Source organism: Zalophus californianus, chromosome 15 (genome assembly GCF_009762305.2).
Source record: "Zalophus californianus isolate mZalCal1 chromosome 15, mZalCal1.pri.v2, whole genome shotgun sequence".
Lineage (NCBI taxonomy): Eukaryota > Metazoa > Chordata > Mammalia > Carnivora > Otariidae > Zalophus > Zalophus californianus.
The window spans coordinates 18,499,029-18,524,000 of record NC_045609.1 but is presented as its reverse complement, the minus strand read 5'-3'; the positions used below and the strand labels follow the sequence as shown (position 1 = coordinate 18,524,000).

General features: G+C 44.8%; 2 protein-coding genes across 3 annotated transcripts in view; both read right to left on the bottom strand.

Annotated features, from left to right (window-relative positions):
* Nucleotides 1-9,009: 9,009 nt before the first annotated feature.
* On the bottom strand, nt 9,010-11,903 carry ACTA1 (actin alpha 1, skeletal muscle). 2 transcript variants are annotated; one of them, XM_035724221.1, is made up of 7 exons: nt 11,790-11,903; nt 10,785-10,925; nt 10,354-10,678; nt 10,082-10,243; nt 9,786-9,977; nt 9,495-9,676; nt 9,010-9,412 (listed from the first exon to the last, which is right to left on the bottom strand). In XM_035724221.1, the coding sequence occupies exons 2-7, from the start codon at nt 10,911-10,913 to the stop codon at nt 9,269-9,271; spliced, it is 1,134 nt and encodes a 377-aa protein (XP_035580114.1). In that variant the 5' UTR covers nt 10,914-10,925; nt 11,790-11,903; the 3' UTR covers nt 9,010-9,268. The 2 variants fall into 2 exon arrangements, with proteins under 2 accessions (XP_035580114.1, XP_035580115.1); XM_035724222.1 differs by having other exon boundaries at nt 11,808-11,869.
* Nucleotides 11,904-16,182: 4,279 nt separating this feature from the next.
* The window catches only part of NUP133 (nucleoporin 133), a 59,284-nt gene continuing 50,494 nt past the window's right edge, over nt 16,183-24,972 (bottom strand). The window contains exons 25-26 of the mRNA XM_027596286.2: nt 23,224-23,312; nt 16,183-18,932 (exon numbers count right to left, since the gene is read on the bottom strand). Of these exons, the coding sequence (XP_027452087.1) occupies nt 18,796-18,932; nt 23,224-23,312 (226 nt within the window). The 3' untranslated portion in view covers nt 16,183-18,795. The remainder of the gene's footprint in view (nt 18,933-23,223; nt 23,313-24,972) is intronic.

Here is a 24,972-nt window from a genome sequence, read left to right as displayed (position 1 = left end):
ACTAGGGCCCAAATCTAAGGGAAGCCAGAAGTGCAGTAATTCTAGGAACAGCTCTTTCCCTGAGAGTGTTTGCTTATCTAGATTACCTTGCACTTGGGGGTTAACAACTCTGTAAAGCTTGGGGCCTTCCTACCTGAAGCTGAAGGGCTACCCCACAGGGGAAGAGGGAAGGAGTTAACCAGAGGTAAACCCCACCCCACACTGACACGCAAGCATCTGAAAGGTAAGTTGCCTTAACCCAGAGCACGTGGCGGCGATGTTGGTGTGGGGGGCAGATTTCCGAGAAACTGTGACAACAGCTGGGTCCTCACAGGTACCTGCGGTCCCGATTTGTATCACCTGGGAGGACCCAGAGACCTCAGGCTGTGGAGTTTATCATCGTTTCAGATTAGTTGTATCTTAGGGGATCCCTGGCAGAAGCAAATACAAATCCTTTCTGGAGAGAGGCACTTGTATTCCAGGTTTCCAAGTGTTCTACAAGTAATTCCTCAAGGACAGTGAACATGACTCTGTCAAGAAAACACATGGAAACAAGGTAGTATGAACAAGAACCCAAACAACAGGTAACACAGACTCCAAGACTCCGGTTACTGGGATTATTAGGTCCACATTGTTAAAAGAAACAAAAACAAAAAAACCTGTGGTTACAGGGGCACCTGGGTGGCTCAGTCAGTTAAGCGTCTGCCTTCAGCTCAGGTCATGATCCTGGGATCCTGGGATTGAGCCTCACATCGGGCTCCCTGCTCAGCGGGGAGTCTGCTTCTCCCTCCCTCTCTGCCCCTCCCCCCTGCTTGTACTCCATCTCTCTCTCTCATTCTCTCTCAAAAAAATAAATAAAATCTTTAAAAAAAACCCACCTTTGGATCCTTTATTAAGGAAGTAAGAGAAAAGCTAACAAATATCCATTGGGAACAGAAAGTATAAAAACATGACCTCATTGATTTGGAAAAAAACAAAAGAGAATATCTAAAAATTTCTATAAGGGAAAAAATTAATAACAGAAACTTAAATGTCCACAAATGAGCTTAATGATAGAGTAAAGGAAGAATTAGTAGATTGGACGATCAATTAGAGGAATTGCCCACAATGCAATTCAGATAAACCCCTTAAAATGAAAAGTAATGAAAAAATTTTAATGTAGAGCATATCTGATATTCTGGGGCATCTGACTGGCTCAGTCAGAGCATGCGACTCTTTTTTTTTCCCCTTAAGATTCATTTATTTATTTCAGAGAGAGAGAGAGAGAGAATGAGAATGCCCAGAGAAGAGGGGCAGAGAGAATCTCAAGCAGACTTCACACTGCATGGAGCCTGACACGGGACTTGATCTCATGACCCTGAGCTCTCAATCCTGAAATCACCACCTGAACCAAAATCAAGAGTCAGTCACTTCACCAACTGCACACCCAGGTACCCTAGTATGTGACTCTTGATCTCAGGGTCATGAGTTTAAGTCCCATGTTGGGCATAGAGAATACTTAAAAAAAAAAAAAGTTCTGATATTCTATTTTTGCTTGCAATTTTTTCTTTTGATTAAAATGTGCATTGAATGAAATACACAGATCTTAATTGTATGCTCCCTGATCTTGATCTGTTTGACATAATTTATATTTATCAAAATATAGACCATTTCTATCACCCCCAAAATTTCCCAAATGCCACTTCTCAATCTCTACCCCACTCCCCAGAGACAACCACTGTTCTGTTTTTTTTTTTAAGAAAAAATTTTTTTTTAGATTTTATTTATCCAAGAGAAAGAGAGAAAGATCACAAGCAGGGGTGGGGAGGGGTAGAGGGAGAAGCAGACTCCCCAGTGAGCAGGGACCTCAACCTGGGGGTTGATCCCAGGACGCCAGGATCATGACCTAAGCCGAAGGCAGACGCTCAACCCACTGAGCCACCCAGGCTCCTTGTTCGGTTTTTTTCTATATCATCGACTAGTTTTGCTTGTTCTCAAATAACATATAAATGGAATATTACATATAAAGGCTTCTGTGTACATTTTCTTTCACTCAGTATGTTTTTGAGATCCATTCATGTTGTGTGTCTGTAGTTTGCTCCTTTCTATTGCTGAATAGTATTCCATTATATGACTATATGCAACTTACCTATTTTTCTACTGGTGGATACCTGAGCTGTTTCCAGTTTTTTCTGTTTTTTGTTTTGTTTTAAGTAGCCTCCATGCTGGTCAAGGAGCCCAACATGGGGCTTGAATTCATGACCTTGAGATCAAGACTTGAGCTGAGGTCAAGAGTCAGAGACCTAACCAACTGAGCCACCCAGGCACCTTGCTGTTTCCAGTTTTTACTATTATGAATAAAGCTGCTATTAGCATACTGGTACAAGTCCTTTTGTGAATATATGTTTTTAATCTTTGTGGGTAAATTCCTAGCAATAGAATTATCAGTTATTAGAGCAGATGTATGTTTAGTTTTATAAAAAACTTCCAAATGTTTTCCAAAGTGATGGTACCATTTTGTATTCCCACTCAGAGTATGAAAATTCCAGTTGCTCCATATGCTTGTCAACATCTAGTGTTGTCAGTCTTTTTAATTTTAGCTGTAACAGTAGGTATATAGTAGCTTCTGATCGTTCTTTAATTTTGTCTCTAATGGCTAAAAATATTGAGCACTTTTTCGTGTGCTTATCTTTTCTTAAAATTGGGGTAAAATATACATAACATATAATTTGTTATTCTAACCATCTGTTCTGTGGCATTAAGTTCATTCACTTTATCATGCAACCATCACCACCATCCATCTCCAGAGCTCTTTCATCTTCCCCAGCTGAAACTCTGTGCCCATTTAACAACTAACTCCTTTTTCCCTCTTCCTCCCAGCCTCTGGCAACCACCCTTTTACTTTCTTCCTCTATGAATTTGACTACACTAGGTATATCATATAAGTGGAATCATATAGTATTTGCCTTTGTGGGACTGTTTTATTTCACTTAGTGTAATATCCTCAAAGTTCATCCATGTTGTAGTGTGTGTCAGAATTTCCTTCCCTTTTAAGGTTGAATAATATCCCATTGTACAAATATACCATATTTTGTTTATCTGATCATCCATCACTGGACACTTGGGCTGCTTCAATTTTTTGATTATTGTGAATCACGCTGCTATGAACATGGTTGTGTAAATATCTCTTTGAGTTCCTGCTTGTATTTCTTTGGATATATGCTCAGAAGTAGAATTACTGGATCATATCTTCTGTCTTTAATTTTTTTAGGAATTTCCATGATATTTTCCCCAAAGGCTACACCATTTTACAGTACTACCAGCAATGTACAAGAGTTCCAATGTCTCCACATTCTCACCAACACTTGTTATTCTGTTCTCTTTGTTTGTTTGTTTGTTTTTGACAATAGCCCTCCTAACAAGTATGATCATGTGCTTATCTTATTGGCCATTTGCATATCTTCTTTTGTGAAGTGTCTGTTCAAAATATTTTGCCCGTTTTACTGCATCTTTATCTGTTTGTTATTGAATTGTAAGGGTTATTTATATAGCCTGGATACGAAACTTTGTCAGGTATGTTTTGCAAATATTTTCTCCCAGTACTAGACTTGACTATTCATTTTTTTAAAGATTTTATTTATTTATTTGAGAGAGAGAGAATGAGAGACAGAGAGCATGAGAGGGAAGAGAGTCAGAGGGAGAAGCAGACTCCCCGCTGAGCAGGGAGCCCAATGTGGGACTCGATCCCGGGACTCCAGGATCATGACCTGAGCCAAAGGCAGACGCTTAACCAACTGAGCCACCCAGGCGCCCGACTATTCATTTTTTTTAATGTCCTTTGATGAACAAGTATTTTAAATTTGGTGAAGCCGAATTTGTCAATTCTTCAGAACGAAAGGAGAGAAAACATGGGACTGGAGCTAGTATTTGAAGAAATAACGGCTGATAATTTCCCAAACCTGTTGAAAAGACACCAATCCACATATTCGAAAGGCTCATGAATTCCAAAGAAGATAAGTAAAAAAGAAACCCACAATTAGGTACATCGCAGAGAAACTGCAGATTATCAAAGGCAAAGAGAAAACTTAAAAAAAAAAAAAAGTTGAGAGGCGGGGAGAGAGAAATACAGCTTGCCTCAAAGAAATACCAGGCTGACTGTTGACATCTCAACAGCAACAACGGCACTCAGGAGATAGAGAAATGTCATTTTCAATATGGTGAAAGAAGTAACTGTCAACCAGGAATTCTATATTCAGGAAAAAATTCTCTCAAGAATGAAGGAGAAATAGACATACATAAACAAACAAAAACTGAGAGATATTGCGACCAACAGATTCTCATGAAAAAAATTCTAGAGACTATGTGCTCAAGCAGAAACCAAAAATGATCCCACTTGGAAAGGATCCACAGAAAGCAAGAAATGGGCAAAGAAAATTGTTAATATACAAGTAAATCTGAACTGTATAAAACAATTATAATATCTTGAGGAGGTTAAAGCCATGGCTGATGTAGAACAAATGATAATATCTGGGGGTTTAAAAAGATAGAATGGGGACGGCACATGGGTGGCTCACTCACCTGTGTGTCTTGATTTTGGCTGAGGTCATGGTCTCAGGGTCGTGAGGCTGAGCCCCATGGCAGGTTCCCCACTGGTTAAATCATCGATTCAATCCAAATATGTCAGTGATTACATCAAATATACATGGACCAAGTGTTCCAATTAAAAGACAAAATTATCCTGCTGGAAAAATTATTTAATCATATGCTGTTTACAAGAAATACATATAAAGTATAAGGACATACCAAGGTTGAAAATAAGAGAATAGAGTCAAGAGTTCCATGTTCAAGTCTTTGCTCTACCTCTTTTCCTAATTTATAAACTTGGGCAAGTCATTCAATCTTGAGGTCTCAGTTTTATCATGTATAAAAGTGGCATAATAGTCTCTATTCTAGCTACCTTGTAGGTTAAAATCAGTTCATGTATGCGAGAGTGCTTCATAGAGCATAGACACAATATTAATGTAAGAGATGCATGACTTATTAAAATGAATTGTTAATGTTAATACAAATGAGTTGTTATAGGGTTTCTTAGGTACTATAGAGGGTCAATTTGCTGCCCCTATCTGAGGCTGAATTGTGCAAACCCCCCCATTCATATGTTGAACTCCTAACACCCAGTACCTCTGAATGTGACTGAATTCAGAGGCGGTGTCTTTAACGAGGTAATTAAATTGAAATGAAGTCATTAAGGTGGGCACTAAATCCAGCAAGACTGATGTTCTCTAAGGAGGAAATTTGGACCCAGACATGGAAGGATGGAAGACAAAGTGAGGACACAGGGAGGGAGAAGATAGCCATCTATAAGCCAAGGAGAGAGGCCTCAGAAGACACCAATCCCACCACCACCTTGGTCTTGACTTTGTAGCCTCCAGAACTGTGAAAAAGTTAGATCCTGTTGTTTTAAACCACCTGCTTTGTGGTAATTTGTTACAGCAACCACAGGATCCTCATACAGGTGCCATGAAGGAAAGAAGTGAAGATGTGGTAGCATAAGGATCCAAGGGTGTTATGGCTGCCCCTTGGCCCATGATACAGAGAATCTGCCATTCTTGAGACCAGCTCTGGTCACCAGGAACTCTGCAGTGATTAGGTTTAGGAAACGCCAATCATCATACAAAAGGCAATCCTGATACTACTATTGGTGCATATGAGGACCACCAATGTCATCTTCTCACCTTCCACAATCTGTCTTTTACTCACATATCACCCTCAGAAGCTGTTCATTATCAGGAGGAGCCATTAAGAAACTGATAAGAGGGGCAGGGTCACCAGAAGGCTCGGGGCTCCTTCACCCAGTGCAGGTCCTCCAGCTTCCTATGTGACAGGACCACCCTTGGTGAAGCCCCAGCATGTTCCTCATTCACATCTGACTAACCTTCAGCTGCCTTTGCCTCCCTAACCCACCTTTGGAAGTTGCAGCCCATGATGGCTTGGGAGTTGGCTCCGGCTCTGGGTGGCGAGGAGGCAGGTGGCCCAGAATCCTGCGCTCTTACTGTGCTGCCTACCCAAACGGAGAGCCATCAAAACCAGATTTTCTCAGTTTCTTTCTGAGAGCTGCAGTTGAGGCATGTATCATCGGCTTATGGTAATTAGTCCAAAGCACTATGACATATCAACGGTGCTGAAATGGATGCCTTCCAAATAACAGTACAGGACAGAAAGGAAATGAAAGTGACAGAAATGAGACAAAGAGGAGAAGGAGGCAGTCAGGTAGGTAAGCTGATGCCCACATGGCCGTGCCGTTCTGTGGCATGAGCCCATTTCCACCTCCAGTCCTCGGGGCTGAGGCACTACCTGGTAAGAGGCAGTGCTACTCTGTGTCCCCAGCACCAGAGGCAGGGCAGACCCTCTTGAGCACAACGAGGGATGTGTTTCCCTATAAGAACCAATATTTGGAGCCCATGGAGCCTTGTCAGAAAACAATGGAAGGGAAGCCAGCCTCATAGTGGCAAGTGGCTGAACAGGCTACAAAACAGCCACTGTATCCACAGCATCAGAGGGTTCACAGTGCAGAGTGGGCCCGGCCTCTAGAAGCTCCGATAGGCTTTGTGGTAATCAGGGTCAAGGCGTAAGTGCCCGGTGATATTGGGGATCGTGGCACCAAACTCTTAAGGATGGGACTGTATCTTAGCCCTCTCTGTACCCCTTGCACATGGTACGTGGGCAACAAAATATTTCATTAACCTTTTGTGGGTTTGACCACATCTGGGGCAATAGGTCAGGGGACAGATGCAGCTGGGAGGGACCCTGATATTCCATGGTCCAAATCGAACTTCCAAAGGTTTAAATGATGGAGCCTAGGGTGTACTGGGGTACGGGGTCCTTTCCTTTCTCCCACTCAAACTTAATCCTTTTTAATCCTGACACATTCTCTCTTCTCATGTTCTTCTCTATTCCTTCTTTCTTCAACTGAACACTAGTCATATAGATTTAGTGAAAACAAATTGGTGGCAACTTCACAAGCTTTTGTGAGAAGGAAATAAGATCCCTGATAAGTCCCACTGCCACGTCTAAAGAAACACACCATAAGCAATGGGTGGGGAAATTTTTTGATGTTTTCAATTCTCTCAATGCTCCAAAAACTGATTCTCTGAGATGGCTGTTCAGTTGGGGAATCGGTTGTAACATTATTCGCTCCACTACCACCACACAGGGACTTCCTGATTCCTCTTACTACAAACACTCTTAGAGCTGCTGGACTCAGTTTTTCTCCTCTCATCCAGCACAAACATTTGTATATGCTCTAGATATATATTTTCAAACGACTCATTCTTTACCACACCCAACATCCTCTTTCAGGACAAATATAGGTAATACAATTTACCAAATACCTATAATCATGACCTAATAGGAAAGCAGGAAAGCTAACAGAACACTAATAAAATGTGTGATGTTTTGCTGTTGTTGTTGTTGTTTTTAGAGACGTGTCAGTAAGGAAAGTAATTTTTAGATTTGGCGCATTCCCAGTGAAACCACAATTGGTAATGTTTGCACATTTTTTCAGTAGAAGAGCAGTATCAAAGGTAGTGCACAAGGAAAGGCTACCAGATTATACTGAAAACTTCTGTGAGTTCTAAATGACCATGAGTCACGTAATGATTATGATCACAGGAGAAATGGGTCATTATCTCTTTACCTACCTTACTGAAATCTTACTTAAGGTATTTTGGGTTTTGGTTAGAAAACACTTAACAATTAGTTAACTCGTGTAACTCTGACATTTTTCCAGGCGGCTGGCTACATGAATTATTCAGTCTGTGTGTACGTGGGTTTGATTTGCTCAGATATGCCTATGTATACTTGTCATTATCAATAAAACCTAGATCCCTCCAAGAGACTAGAACTTGGGCCATTTTTAACATTTATCCACCCTTCATGGGGCAATAATACATGGAATCATAGACTTGTTTTATTAAAATTTTAAATTCTACTGAATTACTGATTTTCTTGATATCTGGGTTTGGCAGTATTCCCACATTAGAGGCCTCAAGGATTTCAGAAACTTTTCAGTAGGCCATAAAAGGAGACAATGAATAAACACATGTGGCTATGTGGCTTACAACATTGCATAATGTTAATTCTACTTGCAAACCTTCTTTGAGTCAGAATCTATTTTATTTAGGTACCACTGTCCTTGGTCATCTTGACTAGAAAACATTAAGCTAGCTCTTAAAAGTAGGTACTGTGCTCTCCCATAGAAATTCCACCTCTGTTAGTATATTTTGTACCTTTAGACTACGGCCAGTGGTGGGAAGGAGAGGGTGGTGTTCCTCCTCCTTTGGTAACCCCTCTTCTTCCAGTGCCAGTCTCAGCTCCACTCCCTGCAGACATGTCCTTGTTGGGCTGCCCTCGGTGTTTGTGCATGCCCAGCATACGCTGTCCTTTCTGGGCCGCTCATTTGGCCCTTGCTCACCCTCCTCCCACCTCTGGGCGTGGCTCCTCCCCAGCCCCACACTGGAAGAGGCACATTTTTATACCACCATCACCTTGGCATGAAGCAAAGGACTTCCCGGTCTGGTAGAGAAGTGATTGTCTTCACTGGTTCATTAAATGCAGAACACAGCCCTTTCAGTTAGACCTCGAGATTCAGGAGGGAATACTGATTTCCTCGAGGGAATGCCCGACGGGCCGTAGGGGGAGCAGCTCTCGGGCGCCAGCACCGCGGACAGCGCCCGATGCCTGCGGCGGGCCGGAGCCACCCGCCCGCGGCCCGCCTCGAGCCTACTGCTCAGTGCAGCGCCCTGGAGAGGGAGAGGTTCCTCAGCTCACACCGGACGGCCAGGTCGGGCCCTCGACGGGACTGCCAGTGTCTGGGAATGGATCTGATCGGGGGCCGGGGGGGCGGGGACCGTGAGCACGGGAAGACTTAACTAATGGTGTGGCTCGGAGCGCACTCATTCCGCCCTCATTGTGAAAAGTGACACAAGAAGATGGGGCCCCTCTTCCTCCCCTGTGCCCCACCAACCCCCGCAAGTAAACACAACGAACAACTTTAGGCAACAGACAGAATGGCTGAGTTTAATGCTTCAAGTTTTCCATTTCCTTCCACAGGGCTTTGTTTTAAAAATAACAAAATGAGGTAAATAAGTTAATGTATGTACACTTTATAAACATTGTGTCGCGTTGCGGCTGCCAGCAACTCAAGTTGTTAGAGACGAAGTTGCTGCGCGGTGGCTCGAGGTCAGCCACCTGCAACCTGAGCCGATTTGTCGTCCTGAGGAGAATTCGAGCGCTGTTGGTGGAATGGGGTCTAGAAGCATTTGCGGTGGACGATGGAGGGGCCGGCCTCGTCGTACTCCTGCTTGGTGATCCACATCTGCTGGAAGGTGGACAGCGAGGCCAGGATGGAGCCGCCGATCCACACCGAGTACTTGCGCTCAGGGGGGGCGATGATCTGAAAGACAGTGAGCGCGTCAGGGGGCGAAGGCCGCACCCCCGAGCCCACGCGCGGGCAGGGGGCGCGGGCCGCCGCCCACCTTAATCTTCATGGTGCTGGGGGCCAGCGCCGTGATCTCCTTCTGCATGCGGTCCGCGATACCGGGGTACATGGTGGTGCCCCCCGACATGACGTTGTTGGCGTACAGGTCCTTCCTGATGTCGATGTCGCACTTCATGATGCTGTTGTAGGTGGTCTCATGGATGCCCGCCGACTCCATGCCTGGGGGCCGCAGGGAGGAGCGTGAGCCGGCGGGGGGCGACCCGGGGGCCGGGCGGGGCTGGGCGGCGCGGCCCCGGGGCTGCTGGCGAGGCCGGCGGGCGGGACTCACCGATGAAGGAGGGCTGGAAGAGCGTCTCCGGGCAGCGGAAGCGCTCGTTACCGATGGTGATGACCTGTCCATCGGGCAGCTCGTAGCTCTTCTCCAGGGAGGAGGAGGACGCGGCCGTCGCCATCTCGTTCTCGAAGTCCAGGGCCACGTAGCACAGCTTCTCTTTGATGTCGCGCACGATCTCGCGCTCAGCTGTGGGGCGGGGGGGGGGGGGGGGCAGGAGAGGAGCTCTCAGCTCAGGGCCCCGGGGCCCGCGCGCCACCCCGCCCGCCCGGGGTGTCCGGAGCGCCGCGCACCTGTGGTCACGAAGGAGTAGCCACGTTCAGTGAGGATCTTCATCAGGTAGTCGGTGAGGTCGCGGCCAGCTAGGTCCAGACGCATGATGGCGTGCGGCAGGGCGTAGCCCTCATAGATGGGCACGTTGTGGGTGACGCCGTCGCCAGAGTCGAGCACGATGCCTGCGCGCGGGGAGGGGCGGGGGACAGGGCGGCGAGTGAGCGGGCGCCCCCCGGCCGGCGCGGGCCGCGGGCGGGAGCGGGGGGGTGGGGCGGCGGGCGCGCGCACTCACCGGTGGTACGGCCGGAGGCGTAGAGGGACAGCACGGCCTGGATGGCCACGTACATGGCGGGCACGTTGAAGGTCTCAAACATGATCTGGGTCATCTTCTCGCGGTTGGCCTTGGGGTTGAGGGGGGCCTCGGTGAGCAGGGTGGGGTGCTCCTCGGGGGCCACGCGGAGCTCGTTGTAGAAGGTATGGTGCCAGATCTTCTCCATGTCGTCCCAGTTGGTGATGATGCCGTGCTCGATGGGGTACTTCAGGGTCAGGATACCTCTCTTGCTCTGAGCCTCGTCACCCACGTAGGAGTCTTTCTGACCCATGCCCACCATGACGCCCTGCGGAGCGGAGACACCACGCGCACGTTACCGCGGCTCACGGTGGCCCGGGGCCCGGCTCCACGGGGACCCCGGCCCGGCTTCCTCCGCCGGGCGGCAGCCTGACCTGGTGGCGAGGGCGGCCCACGATGGAAGGGAACACGGCCCTAGGGGCGTCGTCGCCGGCGAAGCCGGCTTTCACCAGGCCGGAGCCATTGTCGCACACGAGGGCGGTGGTCTCGTCTTCGTCACACATGGTGTCTGGTTTCTGCAAAGGACAGGAAGGCCGTGGAGACACACGGCGCGTCAGGACAGGCGGCCCCGCTGGCCCGAGAGCCCTCCCTTCCCGGGAACCGACGGACGCCCCCAGCCGGGAACGGCGCGCAGCCGGCCAGGGGAGCAGCCGAAGGGACCCTGCGCTGCCCTGAGAGGGAGAGGGGCACAGGATCGTCGTCGCGTCGTCGCGACCACACGGAGGATTTCTCCACCCCGGGAGCCCCGGCCCGGGGTCCGCCGAGACTTCTCTGCCTTCCTGCAGGCTCCCCGCGGCAAGAGCCAGGCGCAGGCGCCCACCCTCTCCGCGCCTCCGCGGCCTCGCCTCTGAGGTTAGGGCCGGCGATACCCGCTCGCTGCGCACGCGTGCGGCTGCAAGGGCACGGCCGTGGGAGGGGCTTTGGTGCTCCATCCCGGGAGGAATGGCCCATCCCGGACCCTCCTGACATTCCAGGCTCAGAACAGAGGCACCTTTTCGTCTGCTGGCCAACCCAGAGGATTGTGGCCTCTGCTGATCTTTGGGGGAGGTTCGTGGGGGAGGTATTGCCTTTGGGACGACTAAAGCAAAACCTTTAATCTACGGGGCACACGCTGAGCTGCCAGGTAGCGGAGCCCAAAGGGGCTGGGGATAAATTTGGAGACGTTTCCAAAAACTGATTGTGTCGTGTCTCCTCTATAAAGCGCGTGTGGCTCTGAGGACCAAGACGCAGGGGGGCAGAAAGTAGGCCTTGGGGCTGCTCAAACGAGTCGGCTGGGTTCTACCCCGGATTCTCCAGGCTCCCCTCGGTGGTGCCCTGTCACCTTGTCCCCCTGTCCTACGGTTCTCCTGTCCCCGACCCCTCCCCCACTCCCGCCCTACCTGGGCGGGTGGCTACACCTGCTGCTCTCCGGCTCGGGCCCCTGTCGCCGCGGGAGGGAAGCGAGGCTTCTCTCGGCTCTGTCCGCTGCGGTGGCCGCCGGGCCTCGCGCTCAGGTTTTATATAGCCCGCGGGCACCGCCCCCCCGCGCCGCCCCGCAGGAATGTCGCTCCCCTTCTCGAGCCATATTTGGGTGTTGGGCACTAGAGCCCCCTCCCCCAGCCGGCCCACGGCCCTGGGCCCCAGCCCGGGTCCCCTGCGCTGACCAAAGAAGGAGCGGCCTGGCCCGAGCCCAGGTAACGCGGGCCGGGCCGTATATGGAGCGTGTCCCCGGCCGGTCGGCCCCTGCCGACCCGGCCCAGTTGCCCGCCCGAGGGGATGGGGTGGGGCGAGGGTCACCGCGCGCGCCAGTGGGTGCGTGGGTGCGCCTGTGCTCCCGGAGCTGCACCTGTCCGAAAGGCCTCCCCACCCCGTCAGCTCTGCTCGCACTGGGCGCTCCGGAGGGTGCCTCCCACATTTCAGCCCATCTCTGGCTTTACTCAGACCCCCGAGACCCCACGCGCGGCTACAGGGAGGAGGGAGTCGTGTCCCAGCGGTGGGACAGAGAGGACGCGGGTAGCAGTCACATCCGGGGTCCCAGGAAGGGAAGGAAGGAGACCCCCGCGTCCCCCCGCCCCCGCGGGGGAACTTCATTTCGCCCTCTCCACCGCTGAGCTCCCCAGTTCAGAGGGCTGACCCAAGTCGGCCCCCGCCCCCACCGCGGAGAGGGCAGCCGGCGGCGGGAGGGCGCGCAGCTGTCGCGGGCCAGACAACTGGCGGCGGGAGGAGAGAACCGAGAGGCGGGGGGAGGAGGAGGAGGAGGAGGAGGGCTCCCGGGGACAGGCACCAAGCCAGGGCACAGCCGTTCGCCTCCGTGACGCGCAGCGCACCCGGGCGCTCACGAAGGGCGTGAATTTGGGGGGTGCTCTCTCTCTCCCAACTGACCTGGCCCAGGTTGGGTGAGCCGAGCTGAGCCCCCAGGTCCCCACCTCCTTGGTGGGGCTACGAGTGCCCCTGTCCTGGGACTGAAAGGCCAGGGTCAGAACCCACGACCTGGTGGTGGAACGGGTGAAGCGCCCTTACTAAATGAAACCTTGCTCGACCTTCCTCCCAGTGAGGACGACAAGGACATTGCACTCTAGGATGGGTAGCAATTTTTCCTTCTGCAAAGGCTGAACAAACTCATCTTTATATTTAGAGGATGATGCCTTGCCAAGGCCAGGCGGCTTCCCAGTCCACCCTGGAGAGTCACCATCTACCAGAGGCTGCTGAAGCGGTTCTATTTATATCACTGATATATGGGGATATGCCTTTCAGATTTTCTAGAAGGATTTGGATCTACTTATGGTAAGGTGGAGTGAGGGTCAGAGGAGGTTATCCAGTTGGTGCCGGTCTCACATTTTCTTTTTTGGCAGGGGGTGGGGGAGCAAGCGCAGTCCTAACCCTGATGTAGAAGGCACAGGGAGACACAATTTTCTGTGATGAACTCAGGGACATGCTTTGAGGGGGTACATCAGTGACGTGGGACAAGCGAGAATGGAATCATTCATTTTTCTGATGTGCTTGTGTTCCCAAAATAGTCGTGATTCACATTTGGTAGTGGAACTCAGCAACTGGGACAGGTGTGGATTCTCTGGAGGAGGGACAGAAAAGCACATGTAACCCTCCTCTGTAGCCCACATCATGGCAGCTCTTCCTAAAACCATCAGTCAATTAAAAAATAGTTTGGTTATTATGGGGCTTACACAGTGAGTGTAAAGGGTCAGCTAAATGCAACCATGGTTTCGCATTTAGCTTTTTCCGTTATTTTAGAGAATGAGTGACTGACAGAACTACATTTCGTTTGTAATACCTCATGTCCTGCTGTCAGTGGGTAGTGAAGAGACTAGAAAAAAATAAACTGGCAAATGCATTATAGGTCCAATATAAAGGGAAAAGCTTAAATTTTGCCCCGAAAGTAGGAAGAATACCTAAGAATATATTTTAAAGGGGAACAGGGTTGTCAATATTTCCCCAAACTCTTGCTCAGTGCCGTTCTTCTCTTCTATTGCAAGCTTCTCTAAGCCCAGAGTCTACGAGCTTCAAACACACAAAGCTATGAAAACACTCAGGAGGGAGGAGACTGCTAGTACAGCAAACCTTGGGAGAGCACCGCGCCGGACACCGGCTTTCTGCGCACGGTTGGGGCTGTTTAAATAGTCTCTGACAGGTCACTATGGGGCCACCCAGTCCCATTCTGGTATTGTTGAATTCTCATTGGCCTAGGGGATAGACCTAACGGGTGAGTGGAAAAACTGTCTCCATACATGTACACTTTTGGGGAACACACCAGTGCTCTGCTCTCCCCTGATAAGCGGGTGCCTGCCTGCATACCCTTTTGAGAACTATCACTAAGTAAAGCTCAGCCATGTACGGTATGCCTGAGAGTGCCTGCTTCTAAGTTTTCAGGTGCAGCCCTGCTCTTGAAACTCTGACAAGGCCCTTGTGCAGCTCCTCAGCTGTGGCCTCACAGCTCCCTCCTCTGCAGCCCCATACCCTGAGCTCCTCACACATCTGCAGACCCCACTATCGCTGGGTCTAAACCTTCTATCATTTCCTATTGATTCAAATATGAATTCAGGGGTGTCTGGGTGGCTCAGTCTGTTGTGTGCCTTTGGCTCAGGTCATGGGTCTCGGGGTCCTGGGATTGAGCCCAAATCAGGCTCTCTGCTCAATGGGGAGTCTGCTCCCCCCCCGCTCGTTCTCTCAAAAAAATATTAAATATGTATTCATAAAACTTCATATGCTTTCGTATTGTTAAAAGCATACAGGCGTTTAACTATCTGAGGTAAATAAGACAGGTACTAGCTATTCAGTTTTAAGAATCAGAAAAGCGAGGCTCAATGAGCTAGACCACACTCCCAGGTCCCAAAGCTGGGGCTTGGGTGCCTCTCTCCCACTAGGAGTAGTCAGGGCAGGGCAGGGACTGCTTTCTACCTTCCTTTAATCCTTCCCAACACTTGGTTTGGTTCTGAAAACGTAAGAGATCCTCAAGAGATCTTTTCCAACGAGGGGCCAAAGACATCCTGCAATGAAGTCATGGCTTCTGCCTTGGCCATCTCTACCGGCCTAATGATTCCACTGGAGCCATCAGCTCTCCGCCCCCACCCCCCACCTCCTAGTATCCAGCATAGTAAGTGGGTTAAAAGCTTGCACTTTGCAGTAAGGTATTTCTGGGTGTACCCTCTTCCCCTTCTGACTGGCTGTGTGACCTTGGGCAGCTCACTTCAAGAAAGACTCCATATTCTCAACTGAGGATACTACCTACTCCTTAACATTGACTTGAAGATTAAAAACTAGGTAAGTGCCTGGGACAGAAACACTCAATAGCACAGTATCTTCCTTCTGAGTGTTTGGAGGAGGTGAGGGGGGTGAGGTGGTAGAAGAGGGGAGCAAAAGACATTCAAAATTATTAGAACTGTTTGCTAAACATGTCAGCTTCACCACAAACTGAACAGGAAGAGTCATGTAATTTTACAGGAATTTGGAGTACACACAGATTTTTGTACAAAGATTTATTCTAGTAGTATCTAAAAAGGCAAAAAAACAAAAAACAAAAACCCAACCCAAGCCAAAACCATTAACTCAAGTGTTCAGATCGTTAAGGAGGCAGAGAACCATTAAATAAAGCATGGCACAGCCATGTGGTGAAGTATCATGCAGTCATTAAAAAATTGTATCTTGAACAACTGTGAAGGCATGCATTTTTGAAGGGGGGGGGGATTGTTTCTTCGGGGTGTGAAAAGAATCTTAAATTAGGTATTACAATGATTTGTGGCCTCCAGAAGCACAGCACATAAAAAAAATACACAGTATATCTGCAGAATTAAACTTTGCTGGGGGGGATGGGGGTGGAGTGATTAGGACAAAACTACCTAAAAAGAGTCCTCAGGAATGACAATGGGAAAAAGACTGGGAAACACTGGATGAAGGATACGTGGAGATGCTCACAATACACACCGGGCTACAGAATACACGGGATGCACAGTCCCAAACTGTCCAAGATGCGTTTCACTTTTTAAAAGTTTAATCTCTACACCCAACATGGGGCTCGAACTCATGACTCTTGAGATCAAGAGTTGCATGCTCTTCCGACTGAGCCAGTCAGGCGTCCCTAAGATACACTTCAAACTGGTACCTGAAGCTATGTCTAGCTGGTGGAATTACAGGGCTTTATCTTGTTCCTTCTACTTTTTAAAAAAATAGGTTTCACATTTTCTAGTTTTTTTTTTAACTTAAGAATTAATTAGGGCGCCTGGGTGGCTTAGTTGGTTAAGCGTCTGCCTTCGGCTCATGATCCCAGGGTGCTGGGACTGAGCCCCGTGTGGGCGGCTCCCTGCTCAGTGGGGAGTCTGCTTCTCCCTCTGCCCTACACTCGCTCTCAAATAAAAATCTTTAAATTTTTAGAATTACACAAAATTATTTTTTAAATTATATTTTGGTATCTAATGAGTGGATTTTACATAGAAATACATAAAACTCTTTTCTCTTCAGGCATTCTCCAAATTAAAGGTCCAGGAATAAGCAGGTAGAACTACATTAATATTTCTGTAGTTATCAGCTTCAACATGTACAAGTACGCTGGATTACAATAGATTAAGTGAGTCTGACGACATTATGGTGTGGCTTTCCTTCCATTCCTGTTCTAGAGAAAGCAACTGGCCTCAAAGGGGAAACATGCTGGACAATCTACCCGCAGGCCTCATGTGCCTGGTGGGCGATATACTTCAGGACTCTGATTCAGACCCCAAAGTAAAAGAAACAATCCACTTTTGAAGTTTTCTTCAAAAACGAAATCCCTACAACAGAGGGGATCGGTAGCCTTTTACTTCACTGGGGTTTCAGCAAGTCCCTTATGTGTATCCAGTTCTGCCTTCATCCTTGACACAGTCACGATTTTTTTTTTTTTAATTTACTTGAGAGGTAGAGAGAGAGAGAGCACAAGCAGGGGGAGCAGCAGGCTCCCCGCTGAACAGAGAGCCCGATGTGGGGCTCGATCCCAGGACCCTGAGATCATGACCTGAGCCGAAGGCAGACGCTTAACCGACTGAGCCACCCAGGCACCCCATATTCACAAATTCTTAAAACCTATCAGCACGCAAAGCTGGCTGCTCACTTTCAAAAACACATTATTGTTTCATTTAATCAAGGCTGCAAGCTGTGACTTTGAGAAAAGCAAAGACAGGAGGGGGGGGGAACCTTTCCCAAGTCAGTAAAATTTCTCTTTCCTTAGAAAACATGCTCACCTTTATAACGTGTCTTTATCAATTACTCAATTTATTTAAAAATCAATTCTTTGATAAAGACTATGTTGTGAAATTTTTAAAATTTAGAAAAATTATTCAAAATCTTAGGTCTTAATTTTACTATTACTAATTTTTAAAAATGCAACCATTTCGGTGCTAGGCTACTGACGATGAGATAGAGCTAGAAGAGGGAGCCTTCCCCTCCCTCAAAATAAGATGACTACGCATTACACTGTGACAGCAGTAAAGCAAAATCATGCCATCAATAAGGCCAGGGCCACTCTCGGCCTGGCTTTCCTGTCACACTAGGGCTATCAGATTTGTGGCAGCATGCTGAAGGGGGCACAATCCTGTGTCCAGAGCACATTACTGAAAAGGATCATACAGGCAAGAACTGTTAATGTCTATGTCCTATAAGATAAAAATTCTGCAATTTCTTATCCGCCATCTGACAAGTTCAACTTCCCTTAGCACCCTTCAGTAGATTCCTAACTTGGAACCCGATGCTGTCCCCACACACAAGCTGCAAAAAGAAAAAGACAAGGCTGCTAGTGTCTTTCCTTCGGTTATTAATGTAACGAGCTCCATTAACCTCTTCTTGCCAACGTATTCAAGGCTGGATTTGAAGCCTAGAGGGGAAGAGGGCACAGACGGCTGTCCTTTGTGAAACCCGGAACCGGACTCTCTTCACCATATTTAACTTCTGACCTTTTCAGCTGCTGGAGCAAGTTGTTTAGTGAGCATTCAACTGGGCCAAAATCTGAATATGCAGCAACTCCCTGTCCAATCTTTAGTCTTTATTTAAAGCTGATAAAAACTGAGTGAGGACATTGCTCAGAACAACGAAGCTTTGAGAACCACTACTTTTCAGTAAATTGGATGCCATATTAAGAAAACCTATAATGGCTTCTAGCATAACACATGCTTTACATTAGTTAGACTGTGGTAAAGCTGGAATTCGGTGTAAATCACCTTGAAAACACATGAAGCTAATTGAACCCCCATACTGAAGATTGTAACTCACATTAATACTATAAACTTATTATATGGTAACTTACAGATAGGTTAGGAAACACAGGTCTTATTCACTCCTCTCATTAATACTCTATTATTTACACAGAAATGTTTAATATTTTCCCAATGAATAATCAGTTCTTAAGCTCACATGAATTATGCCTTGTTTAGTCTTTTAGTCCTATAGCAAGTCAGCAAACCTGACATCTATCTTACTACATATTTCCCACTAGCTCTAACCAAAAGACACCAAATACTCCAGATTCTCTTCAGTGCAGAGTCACAGCCATTTCAGAGACAATCAGTGCAATCTTGTCATGTTTAAAGTCACAGAAACTGAGGCCGAGAAGTGCTTTGTGCATACAAGTAGCCAGAACCAGAGTTAAGAACTCCAGAACCCCTGACAGAATGAGAAGAGGAAGAAAGGGTAGCAAGCATGGAAATAACAAGTGATACATTTCAGATGGAAAAAGGAGAGAAAATATCTTGTAGCAAAAAAACAAAACTACATTCAGTCACACAGCTGTTTTGTAGCAGCTTTCAAATAAAGTATACAAAATTCAGCAATACATGTTATAAAACTACAAATTTTTAGATGTTTAAGGCCTAAGATTTTTATAAGGACATGCTTACACAAATTTTCAGGGACAGTGACCATTTTTAGAAAAAGTTACATTTGTCCCAGAACATAATATTCATAGTTTGCTTTCAAAACAAACTCAAAGTAAGGATTAGACTTTAAGCTTCCAAGCTGGTCGGCTTGCAGGAGGTCTTTCACCTCTGGCAGGTATTCACTGAGCTGAATGCCTATAAACACAAACACAGAAAGTCCTTTTTTATTTTCATAAGACTCCCAAATGAATGAAGATGATTAATGATAACATCTGTGCTTCTATTTAAAATATAATGTCACTCCACTATTGGGAAATACTCTGTTCTAAATTCCTTCCACTGTCAAACATACTTGCAGGTCTAACGACAGGACATTCTTTACTTAGAAGAGGTTGCTTGAGTGTTTTTCCCCCTAGTGGTCAAAATAGCCAATCTGATTAAAGTCTTTAATAAGACCTGAAATACTTTCATTTTTCTCCACAGCTTAAGTCATTTCTTCAATGTGGAAGTTTTTAACTAATAATCACCTGAAAACAAGTATTTCAAACAATTATATATTCCAACAATTATATATTCAAGTATTTCAAATATATAATACATAATTATATATTCAAGTATTTCAACAATTATATATTAAATATATAGCCAATTATATATAGGGAAATAATTTAGTAGAATAGGATCATGAAAACTAGCTCCAGTGTCTCAAAATATATTACAGTGTGAAATGAGACAGGTGAAGAATCATTTCTTCATTAGACTTCTATAAAGGTGGAAAGTCAATGAGCACTGATGAAATGAAACTGTTGAATTAGGATCTGTGTAGTTACAAAAAGGTATATACATTTTCTCACTTGATAAAACTGGAAAAAAATTTTCAATTAATAAGACTGTTTTATAATTTGTCACATTACCATAAGGTTCCCAAAATCAAATACTGAGTTTTTTTTTTTTCAATACCCTCAAAGTGCCTAGCATCACTTTTTGTACTTAACTGTTATATAATAAAAATCTGGGTTAATAAATGTTATGAGGTGAAATCTGAACTATTTATAGATCATTATAATTAAAATACTTCAAATACTTTTTGTCTGTAACACAGCATTACACTTCTGAAAATACAGTAATTTCTAAAAGATCAATTCTCTAAAAAAATTAAACATCTTGGGGTGCCTGGGTGGCTCAGTCGTTAAGCGTCTGCCTTCGGCTCAGGTCATGATCCCAGGGTCCTGGGATTGAGCAGAGCCCCGCATCGGGCTCCCTGCTCAGCAGGGAGCCTGCTTCTCCCTCTCCCACTCCCCCTGCTTGTGTTCCCTCTCTCGCTGTGTCTCTGTCAAATAAAAAAATAAAATCTTTAAAAAAATTTTAACATCTTGTTTGGCTTCTATTTTTATCATGCATGCCCTCTGTTTAGAACTAATATTTGATGATTTCTTTTCTTCACAGCAGGCGTTGAAACTCTGCCCGGTGGTATGAGGAAGGCGGCCTCGGGGATCTTGGTAAACTTAAGAGCCAACGCCTCACCCAAATGGGGCAGCGCTCATCAGATTGTTGACTGTTGCCAGGACAATATTTCAGTCCAGTTTAGGCCAATATTTTGATTCTTAGAATTAAGAAAGTAAGATTTTTTTTTTTTTAAGATTTTGTTTATTCATTTGAGACACAGAGATAGAGATAGAGAGAGAGAGAGAGAGAGAGAGAGAGAGAGAGAGAGAGAGAGAGAGAGAGCATGAGCAGGGGGAGAGGCAGAGGGAGAGGGAGAAGCAGACTCCCTGCTGAGCCAGGAGCCTGATATGAGACTCAATCCCAGGACCCTGGAATCGTGACCTGAGCAAAGGCAGACATTTAGCCATCTGAGCCACCCAGGCACCCCAAGAAAGTTAAGACTTTTGTAAGAACACTTCTCAACTATTAAATGCTGGTGGCTAATTAGAAAAAAACTTAAAGTCCATGTATCGATATATGTATTTTGTGTATAATGTACCTCAATAATATTAAAAGCAAACTGAAAAGCTCCATGTGGGTAAGTTAAATGTATTATAGAATCAATTCTTTCCATAAACTGAAGTAATTGTTGGCTGCCAGAGCTTATGAAATATGAGGCTATCTATATCTCTCTACCGTCAGGATCTGTCCTTTTAAAAACATCTGCTATTGTATATAGTAGCTATATTATTAAAAAGCTTCCAAAAATAAATGTCTATAACTTCTTGTTATAAGTCTATATACACCTTTCATTTGTATATATATGTTTATTTATTTCTATAATAGTTTCTACTTGTTTTTGTCCTTTGGTCACAATTTAACAATTCTTTCTGTACAGTCATAACTTTCCATTCCTATTGTTCATCTATGATTTATTATCTAAGAATAACAAAAACAGCAAAGTCACCTTTAAATAGCACTAAACACTTACTTAGCCACAATTCAATTCTGTGGCACTTTTAAGAAACAAACTTCATGGAAAACACTGGATTTGGGTCCAAATGCTTTCTAATAATCTATTAGGCTCAACTGGAAAATCTCTCCAGCAGTACAGAGAAATCAATCATATCCAGTTATTTTTTCATTTCTAAATACAGAAAAGAGAAAGTCTTATAGGTGCATTTTAGCTCTTTATGAATTTCAAGTATTTCAAATACTTTCAAACAAAAGATTATTTTGCTATATCCCTTCATTATTTCATTTTTAATTTTTATTTTTGTGACAATGAAAAGGCTTAATTAACCTTTGTGTTATTTGCTCATCTTTGAAAAAGAATGCACTTTATTAAATCTCTCATGGTAGGATGATCAAGTATCCCTTTTTCAAAATAAAAGTCCAGATCAATTATGAGCAAGTTCCAAGTAATCTATTCACAGAATTACATTTTCATTGGATCACTTACAAAAGGAGACTACAAGTCTGAAAAGTAATGCTAAGTGACCATCAGATGGGCTGTAAAACAAAAGCTTCTGACACGCAAACACTGAGAGTTTGCTTCTGTTTCACCTCAGATACTGGTTGGTGTGGTTAGTTTCACACTACTTTTCTAAGGGTCCCCCTTCACGTCCCCTGGTTAAGCAAGCAATTCTGAAATAGAAGACTGCAGAACACAATCCATTACAGAGGAGTCTGGGCTACGAATCTGCAAAATACATGTAGGTATTCAAAGGACAAATGTCTATTGAGTGACTACTACGGACCAGGGACGGGGTTCGTCATGTTTTATGTAGATTAAATAATGTATCTTGCATATATATGTATAGAAAACTTCCAAATGCGTGTAAATGTTAGAATGATGGATAAAAGTCCTATCCATTTAGAGGGGCTGAATTTACAATAACTTATCAATGTGTATTTTTTCCATTTGGTATAACACAGAGTATCCTTATATCTGCAAAGATTACTGGTAAACACTAAGTCTATTTTGCGCATTGCCTAAATTTAGTATGACACATTTTGACAGAACATTCTGTAATAAATATGAGCCACACATGTACAAAATGTGCAAAACTGCTCATCTCTAGTCTAACACTCTCCATATATTAAGCTCCCAGTAATATGAAAAAAGCTGAAAGTAAATACAGTTGATCCTTGAACACGGGTTTGAACTACATGGGTCCATACTTGCAAATTTTTTTGATACAGTACAGTACTGTAAATGTATTTTCTCAATTAACAATTTCTCTTCTCTAATTTATCTTATAAGAATATAATATATAATACACATGCAAAGTATGTGTTGACTATGTTATTGGTAAGGTTTCTGGTCAATAGCAGGCTAATGGTAGTGAAGTTTTGAGGGAGTTAACAGTTATATGTGGATTTTCAACCATGCTGGGGGTCAGTGCCCCTCATCCACACATTGTTCAAGGGTCAACTGTATCCTCTACTTCAGATTCCCCCGAGAATAGCATTTTATCCATAAAAGCTTCTTTACCTAATTTGTGTCTCAATCAGCAAATGGAATTTTGCTGTTTTAGGTGCAAAACATACCCTTGTTCCTTTTTATTTTGTTCCTAAAATGAATTTCAGAGTGTTAATGTCCAAAATGAATGTGTAAAAGCATTCTGTAATTTGCACTTTAGTATGGTCAGTTATATATCAAAAAGTTATTTCTCATTTATATATTATTTCAAGTTTTCAATCTTCACAAGAGTTAACTGAAAAATTAAAGGAAATGGCTACTTCTATCATACAGATTTTTGGTGTCACAACCAACATCTGAATCCATTCCTTGTCCATCCTGAATCAGCATGGAGACTTTGCCCACTGGAGTCCACCAGGACCCATGTGGATGGAGACTTCACTTTGACACATGCTCCCCCAACTGGGAGAGGAAAGAAAAAAACCCTTCCTTCATTTTAAACAAATCTAATTCTGAGTATGATACTGTTTAATCTTAAATCGCCCTGGCATTGACACCTTGGCAAATCCCCATTTTTCTCAGATTTCTAAAATTGAGGACTGATGCTATAACTTCCAATATTAACAAACCACTTACCATCTTTTAAAAGTTTCTGTAAGATTTTCACAAATATACTGTCTTTAGATACTTCAATTGGATCATCCTTACCATCTGAACTAGACCAGCTAGAAAACAAAATTGCAATGAGAAGAAAATGAAATCATGGACAGATCTGAAATAAATGACTTCTGTTTGCTACTGTAGTTTTGTTTTGCTGTTGTTCCAGGGGTGGAGAATCTTGAGTTTTGTGATACTGTTTCAAAGTACTTAAATAAGGGAGGTTTTAATGTTGAATATACTTAAGTCTCTGTATTAGAGACAAAATGCTACACTCACGTAGCGATTCGCCCAACATAACCATATGTATTTGATGTCAAAACAAAGTAGCAAACCATCTTTCCCAAAATAATTCTATAAATAAACAACAAATCTAGTAAAGACTCCAAAGCAGATCTTCAGAGCACAGGTAATAGTTACAATATACTGTAACATATTCTGCTTTTCATAAAAGTAAAATGGTAACCAGGGTCTATTACAATATAAGTTTTCTTTATCTAGTGAAATTATCTACTGCTGAAACACATACACATACACACACACACACACACACACACACACACACACACACACAAACCACTGCTTTGTAGTAATCAATGAATATATTCCACAATACCTTAAATGCTCCCCCAATGCATTATTTTATTTTATTTTATTTGAGGGGGGTAGACCACCCCCTACCCCTGATTGGGGGGGGGAGACCACCACGATCACCACCCCCCACCCCCACCCCCGCCCAGAGCCTGATGTGGGGCTCGATCCCAGGACCCAAAGATCATGACATGAGCCAAAGGCATGTGTGAGCCACCCAGGCGCCCCAATACCTTAAAGTTTTTAAACGTGAAGCCATGACAAGGAATTCCAGTCAAACGACAGCATACTTTTTTAAGATTAGGAAGGAGAATCAAGTGGGCAGAGCTAGATGCTTCAGAGAGTGACCTCCAAGACCAAATAGAACAACAATTTTAACTATTTGGGAGTGATCAGAGGAAGAAATGCTTTAGTAAAAATAGTTCTACTGCAATTTCTCAGCACCATATAAAGGAAAACTGTAAGTAGGAAAGGGTGTTAGCACTCAAGTCACATTCTCTAAAATTCCTTTCCTAGAAACAATTCAATCCCCCAACTGATTATTCTCAGTCTTTCACTGCCACCACCTTTCTTTGCCACCATTTCCCGTAGAAATCTCCCTTCTCAGGAAGGAGATGATCATGAAAAAGAGGTCTCAGTAACTTACAAGAGAGTACTGATACTCTAATAAACTTTTTATTTAAAAAAAAATGCAGCTTCTTGTTTGGTAGAACTGGCCCAACTTCTGTGAAAATCAGGAACATATATATTTCTGTGCAAATTGACAGTCCAAATTTTAAAATCGAAAGTACAGGGAGGGGCGTCTGGGTGTCTCGGTTAAGCCCCCGACTCAGGTCATGATCTCAGGATCGTGGGACTGAGCTCCACACTGGGTTCTGCACTGGGCGTGGAGCCTGCTTGAGATTCTCTTTCTCCCCTTCTCCCTCTGCACCCCACCCCCGCTCTCTCTCACTCAAATAAATAAAATCAAAAGTAGAGATTTATTATACCAGTGGTCCTAAGTCCTTAAACTCTTCCTTAATTATTGAATGAAAAATTAAGATTACTAATGCACACAATAAAATTTTTATAATTGTTAGAATACAATTAGGTTACAAAACCATTTGATATAGGATATCATAATCTTCCTAAAGAGTC